The sequence below is a fragment of the Macadamia integrifolia genome, chromosome 6 (assembly GCF_013358625.1).
Source record: "Macadamia integrifolia cultivar HAES 741 chromosome 6, SCU_Mint_v3, whole genome shotgun sequence".
Taxonomy (NCBI): domain Eukaryota; kingdom Viridiplantae; phylum Streptophyta; class Magnoliopsida; order Proteales; family Proteaceae; genus Macadamia; species Macadamia integrifolia.
The window spans coordinates 1,535,249-1,547,773 of record NC_056562.1 but is presented as its reverse complement, the minus strand read 5'-3'; the positions used below and the strand labels follow the sequence as shown (position 1 = coordinate 1,547,773).

The 12,525-nt window shown below is 39.4% G+C and overlaps 3 protein-coding genes across 5 annotated transcripts; 1 reads left to right on the top strand and 2 right to left on the bottom strand.

Annotated features, from left to right (window-relative positions):
• Positions 1 to 6: 6 nt before the first annotated feature.
• LOC122081178 (probable LRR receptor-like serine/threonine-protein kinase At1g67720) lies at positions 7 to 1,431 on the top strand. The gene is made up of 3 exons (XM_042648184.1): positions 7 to 52; positions 129 to 261; positions 977 to 1,431. The coding sequence occupies exon 3, from the start codon at positions 1,007 to 1,009 to the stop codon at positions 1,298 to 1,300; it is 294 nt and encodes a 97-aa protein (XP_042504118.1). The 5' UTR covers positions 7 to 52; positions 129 to 261; positions 977 to 1,006; the 3' UTR covers positions 1,301 to 1,431.
• Positions 1,432 to 1,896: 465 nt separating this feature from the next.
• On the bottom strand, positions 1,897 to 3,551 carry LOC122081177 (dnaJ homolog subfamily C member 17-like). The gene has a single exon (XM_042648183.1). The coding sequence runs from the start codon at positions 3,015 to 3,017 to the stop codon at positions 2,127 to 2,129; it is 891 nt and encodes a 296-aa protein (XP_042504117.1). The 5' UTR covers positions 3,018 to 3,551; the 3' UTR covers positions 1,897 to 2,126.
• A 2,490-nt stretch (positions 3,552 to 6,041) lies between these two features.
• Positions 6,042 to 12,235, bottom strand: LOC122081552 (B3 domain-containing protein Os02g0598200-like). 3 transcript variants are annotated; one of them, XM_042648725.1, is made up of 6 exons: positions 11,809 to 12,235; positions 9,845 to 10,631; positions 9,585 to 9,713; positions 8,536 to 8,723; positions 7,430 to 7,665; positions 6,042 to 6,479 (listed from the first exon to the last, which is right to left on the bottom strand). In XM_042648725.1, the coding sequence occupies exons 1-6, from the start codon at positions 11,932 to 11,934 to the stop codon at positions 6,413 to 6,415; spliced, it is 1,533 nt and encodes a 510-aa protein (XP_042504659.1). In that variant the 5' UTR covers positions 11,935 to 12,235; the 3' UTR covers positions 6,042 to 6,412. The 3 variants fall into 3 exon arrangements, with proteins under 3 accessions (XP_042504659.1, XP_042504660.1, XP_042504661.1); XM_042648726.1 differs by having other exon boundaries at positions 8,536 to 8,711; XM_042648727.1 differs by lacking the exon at positions 6,042 to 6,479 and adding an exon at positions 6,760 to 7,138.
• Positions 12,236 to 12,525: the final 290 nt, after the last annotated feature.

Genomic DNA, 12,525 nt, shown 5'->3' with positions numbered 1-12,525 from the left:
TCACCCATGTGTCAAGTGTTGCATGTGGCACAGTCGGCTACCTTGATCCTGAGTAAGCATAAATTACATGTGCTGATATTAGAAATTTGTCATTATGAACTTCGCTTACCATGTAATTCCTCTGGCAGGTACTATGCTAATCAACAGTTAACTGAAAAGAGTGATGTCTACAGTTTTGGGGTTGTTCTTTTGGAGCTGATATCAGGAAAAAAACCTTTCTCAGCAGAAGAGTACGGTGCTGAATGGCACATTGTTCACTGGGTACGCCTCTTTCCAATCTTTGACTAAAACAAAAAGATTGTTAGTACGAGGAACTTTTAGAGGCACTGCTTCTCTAAGCTATTGACTAGAACAAAATATATTTAGTAGGAGAAACAAATGTGTCAATCCCAATAAACTCATTCTTTCATAAAGAATGGAAATAAGACTACATCTATGGGTATCTCATGGCCATAGATAACAAAGGCTCCATCCCTGTGTGGCTCTAACAAAGCTGCACTCTGTATACCCTTCTAGTTCAACTGCCAACTAAAAGGTACTAGACAATGCTACAAGAGGAGATTCAAGTATATGAGTTACAGGGGGATCAGTTGAACATCTATGGATCATTTCAAGATATTCCCACGGTACAGCGGACCATGCTACAAGAAATTCTTGGTGGGACAGCTAGATTATGGCTTTCCAGTAGCATGTCTTTCAGTACTACAACTTATTACACATGATAAGAGAGAGAGAGAGAGATCCAACATGGATGTCATCATGTATGTTATGGAGATTATATGTCTTCCGAAGTGTAGGTTGAAACAAATTCACATTTGCTTGAATAGGCTACAAAAATGCTCTTTCTTCTTGTGTGTGATTCCTAAATATGAATAGTTCATATTCAAGCTTTAGTATCATTTGGTCACATATCCCACATTTTTTAAACCATTTTTTGAGTTGAAATTACATTCTGTTGGAGTTTATTGTTTTGCAGGCAAGGTCATTGATTCGTAAAGGGGATGTGATGAGCATCCTAGATCCTTCATTAGCAGGTGATATTAAAATAGAGTCACTTTGGAGGATAGCTGAAGTTGCAATCCTTAGTGTTGAGCCACATGGAAGTTGCAGGCCAAAGATGCAGGAAATAGTTTTGGCTATTCAAGATGCCATTAAAATTGAAAAGGGAAGGCAGAGAAATTACACAAGATGCTCAAGCTCTCAGTCAAGGCAATCTCCACACATAAGTTCCCCATCAGACTCTCTAGAAATTGAAAGCTCTAACTTTTCAAGTGGTTGCATTCTGCCATCTGCAAGATAACTGTATAGTTGTTCGACATTGGAAGCATTGATATATATTTCATAGCAAATCATACAGAATTGTAACTACCCAGAAAATGTAAAAAGTTGAATTTATGGTTGAAAGATACACAGACCTTTGATCTCATACAACCATAGGATCTCATCAACAATTATGCTACAAAAGGTAATAGAAAAACTTTTTCTTGGCCTAAACAACAGATACCAAGTTGGGTTTGAGTTCCTTAATCTCAATAGGATTCTGAGGACCTCTCCGGCTGTGAGTGAAGTCTGGAACTCAAGTAGGGAACTTTCTGTGCACTTAACTCACACAAAACAGTTTGATAGTATACAAAATGAAGAACCATCACTGAGTTCTACCAAGCAAGCTGATTTGATCAAACTATCAACCAAAATTCCATAGCCGTAACAGCAGAAGTGAAGCTAGAAAACTTGAAGCAACTTTCAAGTTTCAAGATATCAGAAAAAAAGAAGTGATCACGAAATCCAGTGATCTGCTTAGCAGTGGAAATTTGATCTTTTTTTATGTTTTATTGATCAAATTACACCCACATGATGAGCAGCGATTGGACTGGATTTTTTTTTTTCCCCGACCAGTTTAGAAACAAAATGAGTCGTGCACTTTGACAACATTTATACAAATAAGAGGGGGTGGTGCTCTATCATGGTACATAACAATTTACAAAAATTGAAGAATTAAGCATTACACCTGAGGATTTAGACCTCAAATAAAAAAGGGCCCCCACAAGTAATACAATTATACCTTCTTTCAAATATGAACAAGCCATGACCACCATTCAGAATCCTCTTTTAAAAGCTTTTGCAGATCACTTTCGCTTTTGTGCAGCCTTTTTTTGAAGCTTCTCTAATATGGAATTCTCATATGCCTGATAACCAGCACCAACAAGATTGTTCAACTTTGGACCATGGGGCTCCATATGAATCTTAGCATGCGAGGCAGTGGAAAATTCAGTAGTCTCAACTGGCTGAAGAGGAAGAACCAAAAGAGGATTTGAAAGATCTCCACACACAGTTTCCAGAGCAGCAAGTGCAGCATCGTTAGACACCATAACAACCAGTGCAGACCCTCTTCTCTTTGTTCCCTTTGATCGAATTACATCTTTAACGTCTCCAAATTTTCCAAACAATTCCTTCAACCTTTGAGCACTATAACCATCACTTCCAGTCTCCCAAGAAACCTTCAGGACCTTCACTTTGTTCAAACTTTCTGTGCTCCTAATATTCTCCCCGCCCACTCCAGCTGTTCCAGCCTTCGAGGCTGTTGCTGGAGCTGTGTTCTTAACATGCATAGCACGAACTCGGGCAATTTCTTCTTTAAGTTTCTTCGTTATTCTCTCTTCTTCTTCCCGGGCTTTCGCAGGACGGTCTGGAGCAAAAGCAGCTCGTTCTCGCTCCTCAAGATCAGACATAAGCTTGCGACGTTTCGCATCATATTGTGACTGGCGGAGACGTTGGTCACGTTTTATCTGCAAAAGTTCATCAAACAACTTCCGAGTTTTTTCATCTTTAAGAATCTCATAGGACGTCTTGAGCTTTTGAAACTCGGAGTGAGCATTAGGATCGTTTGGACGTTTGTCTGGATGCAATTTGAGGGCTTTAATTTTGTAAGCTTTTGAGATGTCTTTTTCAGTGAGTTTTGCACCGTCTTCCCCCGATCGTAACCCCAGAATCTCATAATGGTCGAGTTCAACCTCCATATCTTCGTGCACAGAGGAACCTCGACCTCTCGCCGGAGAAAATTGAACCTCGACCTTGACCTCGCTCTCGCTGTCCCTGGAACAACAGAGAAGCTGCAAACTAAAATAAAATCAGCGGGGAGAGAGAGAGAGAGGGAGCGATTGCATCATCTCGCTGACGGCAGATCGAATACGATGAAGGAAGTGGGAGTTCTTGCTCTCCTTTCTCTGCTTAGAGGTTATATTTATATATAGAATTTAATTTACAGAAGGTAGTAACAATTAGAATAGGATTAGGATTGCGTAATTCAAAATAATTTTGAATTTGAATGGGTTAGCCGTTATCCTTAACACAGAGGAATTGCACCCAAATTGTGAGAGAAGCGAAGTTGGGGATGAAGGGTAAAGGGTTTTCAGATCTTCATCCTTTTGAGACTAACCATTGCCGGCTACTAAATAGATCTCTATACTTCAGTTGAGCCCCTTCCATGGAAGGATCAGATTCCTCTTTATCGATCATCCAGGGGTTGGTGGGGTTTGGTCACACATCCCAACATCGATCAACAACTCGAGATATGGGATGTTCGAGATATGGGATGTGTGTCTAAGCTTTTCCCGCCTTTGAATGTATAGTTAAACCATTATTGGCGTTGGAAAAGATCCCAATACTCCGTGGAAGGATTTTTTATCTTTTGTTTTTTGTTTCCACCCTTGAACACCGACGGAGATTTTTGGAAGACCGCCACAGTTCAAGGTATCGGCCGTGGCCAATACCGATATCATAGTACTAGTATCGGAACAGAGGGTAAAATGGCCCATAATATTAAAGCATCGGTATTTTGCATGCCGCACGTGGGTAAAAGTGTTAATTTTTTATACCTTCGTTTGACGCACCAGCCTCATCCACGTGTCAAACCACCAAGCTGAGCACTCTATGGGCGATGTGCTCTTGGCAGATTCCGATACCGATTCGAATCGATTTTGCCCTGTTTTTTTTTTTTAAGTACTAACTTTTTATTATTTTATCCTGAATCAATATGGATAATGATTCAGATCGGTTAGGGATCGATCTCAATTAATACCAATCCAATACAATACTTAAAACCATGGCTCAACCATGGCTCTTGAAAAAAAGTCGAATCCAACCGATATGTATACCAATACCGATATCTAAGACCATGTCATCCGCATCATCTATTCATGCGATAAGGTTGCACATTTCAATACTTCAATCCCATTTTAGGATGCATTTTATTTTATTTTATTATATATATTTTTTTAAGACCATTTTAGGATAGACAGGCATAGGGGTGTCAACGGTCCGGGTTGGTGCGGTTTCGGTCCGGTTCCACCGGTTTCGGTGTGACTTTGGAACTAACCGAAACCGCCCCATTAAGGAATTATCGGTTTCGGTCCGGTGTCGGCTTCGGTGCGGTTTGGGTTCGAGTTGTACCGGTTTGGATTTATCAGGTTCATTTCGGTTTGGATCGATTTTTTAAACCGGTATGGACCATTAGCTTGGGCAGTTGGGCTTGGGCGCTTGGGCAGTTGGGCTTGGGCACTTGGGTTTTGACAGGTTGAACTTGAATAGTTGATAAATGTTGGGCTTGGGCACTTGGGCTACTGTTGGTCCAGTTGGACACTTGGGGCCTTGGGCTTCTCCCACTTGAGAGTTGGCCCAGTTAGATTAATGAGTTTTAACTTTTAAGTCCGGTTTTATATCGGGCCGGTTTGGATCGGTTCCGGTTTCGGTGCACATTTCCGGTGTTTCCGGTGGCCCAATGGTCTAACCCGAACCGAACCGAGACCGGATTCAATTTTAAATACAAACCGAAACCGGCCCGATAAGCCACCGGTTCGGTTTGGATCGGGCTTAATCGGTTCGGTCCGGTCCGGTTTAGATATTGACACCCCTAGACAGGCATAATAATTTGACAAAAAAATAGTCCACAGCACCTAGGTGAAAAACCACACCAATTCTTACCCAAGAAAACCGCACCAATGAGAGGGCAAAAGACAAATTCGCAAAGGATAAAATTGATTTATCAGTTTTTGAATGTAATCTTTTTTTGTTATAGATTTTTCTTACAAGTTTAAAGAGTGATAGAGTAAAAGTTGAATGGTTCTCATTCAACCCCGGTATGACCCCGATTCATACTGTTGTGGAGTCAATATAGACCTACAGGACTAGTATACCCGTTGTTAGCAAAAAAAAGTCTTTCAATTGATATTCATTGCATCATTGGCAAAGCAATAATATCAATTTTTAGACTGTCATCTTTCCTCTTATGGATGTTTTTCATTTAGGTTTGTTGAGTGATTTTATATCTCATGAGTTGGGGGTAAGAAGGGTTATATCCCCTTTTGTTTTTTAATATTATATTTCTCTTCTTGAATAACGTTTTAGGAGCTTCCCGAATCCCACATGATATTCGGATTAAAAAACAAAAAAAAAACAAACAGATTCGTTCAAATAGTCTTGGTTTGGTTGGGAGGGGAATCAATGGGACCATCTAGAGAAGTCGGTTCCACTGTGGACCCCACAACCTAATGGGTAGGAATATCGTGTGTCAAGGGAAAATTCCTTCACCACTGAATCAATAAGACCACCTACTCATGTATAGATGTGGGTTCAACTGTTGATCCCACTAATTCAGTGGCTTGGAATCTTGTCAGGGAGGAGACACTCTGAAACAGCATCTATCTAACATTACCCTTTCACATTACCCTTTCTCACATTCTCCATTGATACTTGACAATGTCAAATTAGATTCAAACCTAACACATAAGTAGGGGATTGAGACACATGGATGACTATAATTTAGCCATGTGGCCAATACAGCCCCGAGCTCCGCAAACCATGGAACTTTTCCTGTTCTGAACAGATAGTTGTGCCACTTGGAATGAAAATGGGGTAATTAGTAACCAAATACCAGAGTCCAAATGTGGTAATTAGTTCCAGTTAGCCACTTGGTATATACTTTCCTCTGTTAGAAGAAAAAACTTCCATACGGAAGTTATATATATATGTCCTGACCGATGTCCAAAAAACAGAAATTTTAATGGCTGTTCAAATCACACCTGAAGGTGTTCCCCTTCTTGATGGTGAAGGTATTCCTATTGAGGATGCTGTTAATACCCTTATTTTCAGCATTGCAAATTACTTTTTAGGAAACCCTTCTCGTCTCAAAGATAGAACAGCTGAACAATTATCAAACCTTAGATGTAAAAGATTACATGATTTCAAATGGTACAAAGACACTTTTTTAACCAAAGTTTTAACCAGACCTGATGCGAACCTTCCCTGCTGGACAACCCAATACGGAGAACAGTGTCTTTGACACGTGGAATGCCGTGGTAAGATCATTGAAGATTCCAAATCAACTGTCAGCAATAGCCATATCAAAGATTCCAAATCATTTGTTGACAGCAACTCCAACTTTCGGCGCCAACAGTCCTTTGAGTGTCGGCAGCAACTGTTCACTTCAAATACAAATTCAAGTGCACAGTTCCAAATAGTGTCAAAGAAAATGTCAAATAGTACCTAATTTGGTACAGTTCCAAATGAAACCCAAATGAAAACCAAACCCACATGTAATTCAAATGAGTCTCCTTATGTTATAAAAGGAGCACCTCCCCTTCACACAAACCACTTGAATTTTGGACTTGAATATATATATATAACTTCCGTATGGAAGTTTTTTCTTCTAACAGTTCTACTAACCATACATGACAGTTCTCTTTCCATCCTATACTAAAACCATTCATTTAAACTGGTAACACTCACCAGCCACTTGATTTCTACATCACTGGATGTACAAAAAGCAACATTATCCAAAATGAAATAACAAAGATAGTCCAAGATGAGTCACAAATCTTCAGCACCAGCCACTTCATCACCATTGCAGCATCCAAATACACAACAATCTCCCACAATCCCAGCAGGGAGGACCATCTGATACAAACCCACCAGCAAGTGTTTGAGATTGCTTGTTTGGGTTCTCAAGGTGGACATAGGTTGCATTTTGGTTTTCTTAGTTTATGATAACAACCAAATAGCCTCTAAGGCCCCTATAGAAACTTGGGAAGAAGAGATTCACATACTTTGTACATGTAGGACTTCATAAGCAATATGTCAACTTCTGAGCAAAACAATAAAGAGAATGATGGCAAGCATTAGAGTATTTACCTATGGTAGAATTTACAAATATAATAAAAATCATGAATCATAGCCATGTACTGTCAATGCATCATAAACACTTGATGTATTTTTTCCATCTAACAGGATTCTACACCAATGGTTAATATAGGAAATGCGTAGAAGTGCAGAAGTTTTTGCAACCTAAACTAGCAAACAAATTTATTTGGCATAACAGGACATGTAGGGTTTGGGGAAGGAAAAAAAAAGAGGTGGGATTTGGAGTTTATCTTACTTCCTAACAATATTAACCCGGAGCAGACCTTCTGATTGATTTTCAACTCCAAACAAGCATACATCTCCTGGTTGAATGTTGTTTGCCTTGGCGAAAGCTTTCCACCCACTGGTTAAGCCTCTGAACTCACATCTTTCTTGATAGAGGACTGGCCACACTCTTCCGGCTGAATCACGTAGAAGTACTATTTTCCTTTCCATTTTTGGCTTCCCCTTTCTTGAAACTGTTGGCAACTCCTGCATGCATGTTGAATGTAGCAAAAATTAGATAGCAAAAACCTTGAGAAGACAGAAAAACTACTTAGTACACTATCTACATTATTTGTTAACAAGCATATATGCAAAGGGTTAGGCCCCACCAATCAATAGGTCCCAGATTTTTATTTTTTTTTGGGGTGGAGGTGTACTACAACTGACATGGGATTACAAGGAAAAGCCCAACCCTTAAGACCCACAAACCCAACAACTCAAATGGAGGTAGAACCTGGGGACAAAGGGCTTAGGTCCTTACTAGCTGCACCAGTTGGCACCTTCACCATCATTAAGATTGTGTCATCCGATTTCAACTAGCTCTTAAGGCACAAGAAGCATGTAATAAGGGCTTTACATCTCCTTTCTAAACCCATGTCCCTCTCGTCTTTCCCCCCTTCCCAATCATTACTTCCCCACCTTTAGTCTCTGTATTCTCCCACTCTCCCCATTTCCCAGGAGATTGCAGTGGCGGCCCCCAAAACAGGGGCTCCACCCATCTCCAAGGCCCAACTGTTTTCCAAAGCCCCAACCCTGTCCCTATCCACTCTCCTACTCTATTTTGTCGCCTAACCACCTCTGCTGCCCAGTTATTCGAGGCCATGCCTGTGCAAGATGTGATATGGTAGAGAGGAGAAGCAATCTGAAACAAAGAGAGCAGAAGAAAAGGGAAAGAAAATGACAAAAAAAAAAAGACCTCACTAAAAGAGGTTGTGTGTGATGCAGCCAAGGGCAAAGAAATGAGGTTACAAGAGTCTGTTGTAAGCAGTTTGGTTCCTAACAGATTTTCCTTTTGAAACAAAATACATATAAAATTAATAAACAAGGCAAACTTGAAAGTTGAAATGAAATACATACAAGCCAAGACTGTGTAACTGCCGTCACTGAATAGCAAAACTTGATCAGATTGGGTGCTGAGAGATCATCTGAATCCTTTGGTTCTATTTTCACAGGTTTGTAAGCTTTTTCCTTGTCTTTTGTACTAAGATTAACCTTCTCCTCAAATTCTTCTTTAATCACCCTGACCTTCTTCCCTGTCAAGCACACTAATGTAGCATGAAGTTAAAATTGAAGCCAGAGCGGCACGGATTAGATAAATCAAATAAAAATAACAAGCCAAAAAAATTTTGCAAACAGGCAGCAGCTCCATTTGAAAGAGAATTTACAAAAAGTCAATAGTAATAATGACAACAACAACAACAACAACAAAAATTGACTTCTTTTAGGACTGTCAATGGATCTGATTTTGATCCAGATCCAATAAGGGCTTGGCATTAAGGGTTCGATTCGATCCGTTAAGTAGTGATCCAATATATAATAGATCCATCCGGATATACATTGATTTATTCCCATAATGACCCAATCCAATTAAGATCTTATATATTTAAGATAAGATTGTATATAATGATTATATGAGATTATATAGGGATTCTTTTTTTTTGGGGGGGGGGGCAAAACTAGCTTGTGCACAGCTTACTATCATTCAGATTTTATTTTTGTCAAACTTTTATATAATATGTAGTTTTTTTAAGAAAAAATAGATATTAATTATAAATGTTTTACATAATCGGATTGGATAACTGACTCCTTATTGGATTCGAGTTTGGGTCATTTGCATTGGCCGTCAGATTATTGGAACGAATCGGATCTGCAAGCTCTCTAATCAGTTTCGGATTAAATCAGTGCAAACCGGCTCGAATCGGACCCATTGACAGCGTTAGCTTCTCTATGTTCTTTCTTATTTATCTTCAGCCCTTTCCCTGCTCATCAATAACAATTTTTCCTAAATGAGATGGAGGGACCTTGTTTAGATATACCCAGTGATTTCGATAAGAAATAAAAACCAAAATATGAATGCATCAAGATAACAGCATCTTTATTAAGAAGCATCCAATAAAGAGATTGACCTTTTTCCATTTCCAAGACAACTGGAACATCAAAGCACGCAGACATTTTAGTCACAATCTGCGGAACACTTCCACTGCTTCCAACAAGGGGAATTTCTTCCATTTTTGGTTTTACTGCTGACCTGCTTCCTACAAGCCCAACAACTCACCATGTAGGAATCAGTCAAAGCAATGATAAATAAAATGACAACAGCAGCAATCAAAACAATGCTGATAGAAGTAGATAAGGTGACGAACAGACTCCAGGCATATATACTAACCCAAATTAATGGTGTTGTGTCTTGCACCAAGTTCACAGACAATATTGGGCATATCAGGGTTCCTCTTCTCCTTTTCATGATAGGGAGAATGTTTTTTCCCAATGGCCACTGATGCTTCCTCCATTTGACCAGCCCCAGATTTGTCTCTGAACATTTCAAAGCTTGACAGGTCAAAATGGGAGGTCCTGGTTTCTCCTTGTTCAGTCATGTTATCTCTATCAATTATGTAGAATGGAACTTCTTCATGGTCTACCGCCGGCTGAGATTTAGGCCTCTCTTGAGTAATATGACAAAGAGAAGCCTTTTTACCAGCCATCTCTGTCTTCTGAGCATCTTTGAAAGCACTGTTAATTATTTCAATATTAGATGCAGAAGGAGATGTTGAGTTTGAACCCTGCTCATTCCTAGAACCTCTATCAATCAAGAAAGAAGGGGCCTCCTTAGGAACATAGGTTTCGCTATCTGAAGGCAAATGATCGGAGGAAAGCTTAGGATTAGCCTTTTTTCCACCACCACTGTGCAGTTTCAGAGGGAAATTCAATTTCTCACAGCCACTTTCATCATATATTTGAACCACAAAATGTGATCCAATAATGTATGTGAATATTAAAAATTGTCCAATTTTCAGAAAATGATCCGATGCAAATTCATCCCACCCTTGTCGAAAAGCCAAGGAGCCATCGATTGTCGATAATCTGACACTCCAACGTCGTCCATTTGAATCTTCCAGATAAGCTTTTTCACCAAGCATGGAGCATACAGAGCAGGCAAATTTTGGAGGTATGAACTGTGAAGGTTGTTTTAAGAATGATTATAATGATCCGCCAAACATATTCGATAAAAGAGCAGCATTTCAAAACCAAGCATTCAACAAATGGCATCTAAAAAACAAGGAACACTTAAAATGCTGTTATACAATCTCAATTTAGAGGGATTTTTCCCCATCAACAATAATATTATCATGCAACCTCAATTTGCAATTTTCTCAAAGACCATGATTACACATAGAGCCATCACAAGCACATTGTCAAACAAGAAAAATTGAAAGAAATCATAATTAGGCATGGTTATTCTTAAGCTTCTTAACAATTTTACTGGAGGCATGACTAACTCAATTAGATTTATGTTTGGGGTTGTGTGTCTTGTATTCTAAGGATCCTTATAATTAGTATTGGGTCTGTATTTTTTCTTGGGTTGGGTTTTCAATCCATTACATTGTTGGATTTATTTCTGTTTAGTGTCAAAGTTTCTAAATATTTCTCGTGCCAAGGATGGGTGTGAGTGTGGGTCTACACCTATATATAGGTGTACAGGGGCAATTGTATATGTACAGGGATGCTTGTACACATACAAACACATTTGTTTATGTATAGATACAACCATATGTGAAAAAGGTATATTGTCTATATATTCTATAGACGGTCTGAAAATTTAACAAGGGGTTTTAACAAGTCTTTTTTGTTCTTCCCAATCTGCGTTTTGTTCTTTTAAGTCTCTGTCTATATCCACTATTTTGAGTGTCTGAGTGATGAATATAATCACATATTGGAATGCACCATATATTGATTGGGAGTAGTTTTTTAATCTTGGAGGTTTAAAAACCTCAAGGAGACGACGATTCCAACCCCATTACAGAAGTCGGTAAAATTGTAATTATGTTGAAATTAGGGTTTTAGGTTTCCATATATTGTCTCTATGTGAAAACCTAGACACAAGCAGTCTCTATGTGAAAACCTAGACACAAGCAAGGGGTGATCACATTACGAGGTAAAGAGTGGTATGGACAGTTTTTGCTTAGTGAATAATCTCTGGTTCTATCATAAGAGATCCGAAAGCCAAACGAGTTCAGTGGGCAACTTCTACAATAAAGTACTGAAACCCAGAAAAGACAACACTAGTTTTGCAAAATGTTGAGAAGAACAAAGCAGAGATCAACGGAGAGAGAGAGAGGCTCATAGTCATACCAGAAATTTAGTGAAGCGATCATCGACCAAGACTTTGAAGAAAGAAACAGCAATGGGAGAAGGGTCTCTCTTGCCATGAATCAACAAGCATTTTTGACTACATTCTGTACAACACTTGTAACCCATTTTCTTTCCTCTCAACTCTGCAACACCAGACCTTCTTCCTCAAAATCCTTACCGGAAACACCTCTACTAGTTTGATTCTCTCTCTTAAAAAGTTGGAAACAAGAGGAGAAGAACCACAACCACAAGGCAGTATCATCACTCTCTCTTTCGCCTTTTTCAGAAACCAGAGATAACAGTCTCTGATACTTCGCCGCCGCCAATAGGAAAGCATGGTGAACTGCAGTGGCAGTGGCAGTGGCAGTGGCAGTACCATTGACGCTGATATTCGTCTTGATAAGGAAACTTCTTCAGATATAGGTTTTAAAAGTTGAGAGCTGAAACTGTACCTCCCTTGTGGGTTTTGGCGCTTTTAATTCAATCTTTTGGGATAAGGCTCCGTTTGTCTCTCAGGAAAATGAAATTAAATCAACACTAAAAAGATTTTTTTAATGCATTTTTTTTCTTCTATGGAAAGGTATTGAGCGAGAGTGAGCATCCAACAGCTCGAGTGTATAACAGAACCCTCTTAGCTCGAATCAGGCTCCTCTCCAATGATTGCACTATCCAACGCCCATCCAAAGATCATTCAAGGGTTGCAGGAGCTTAATCACA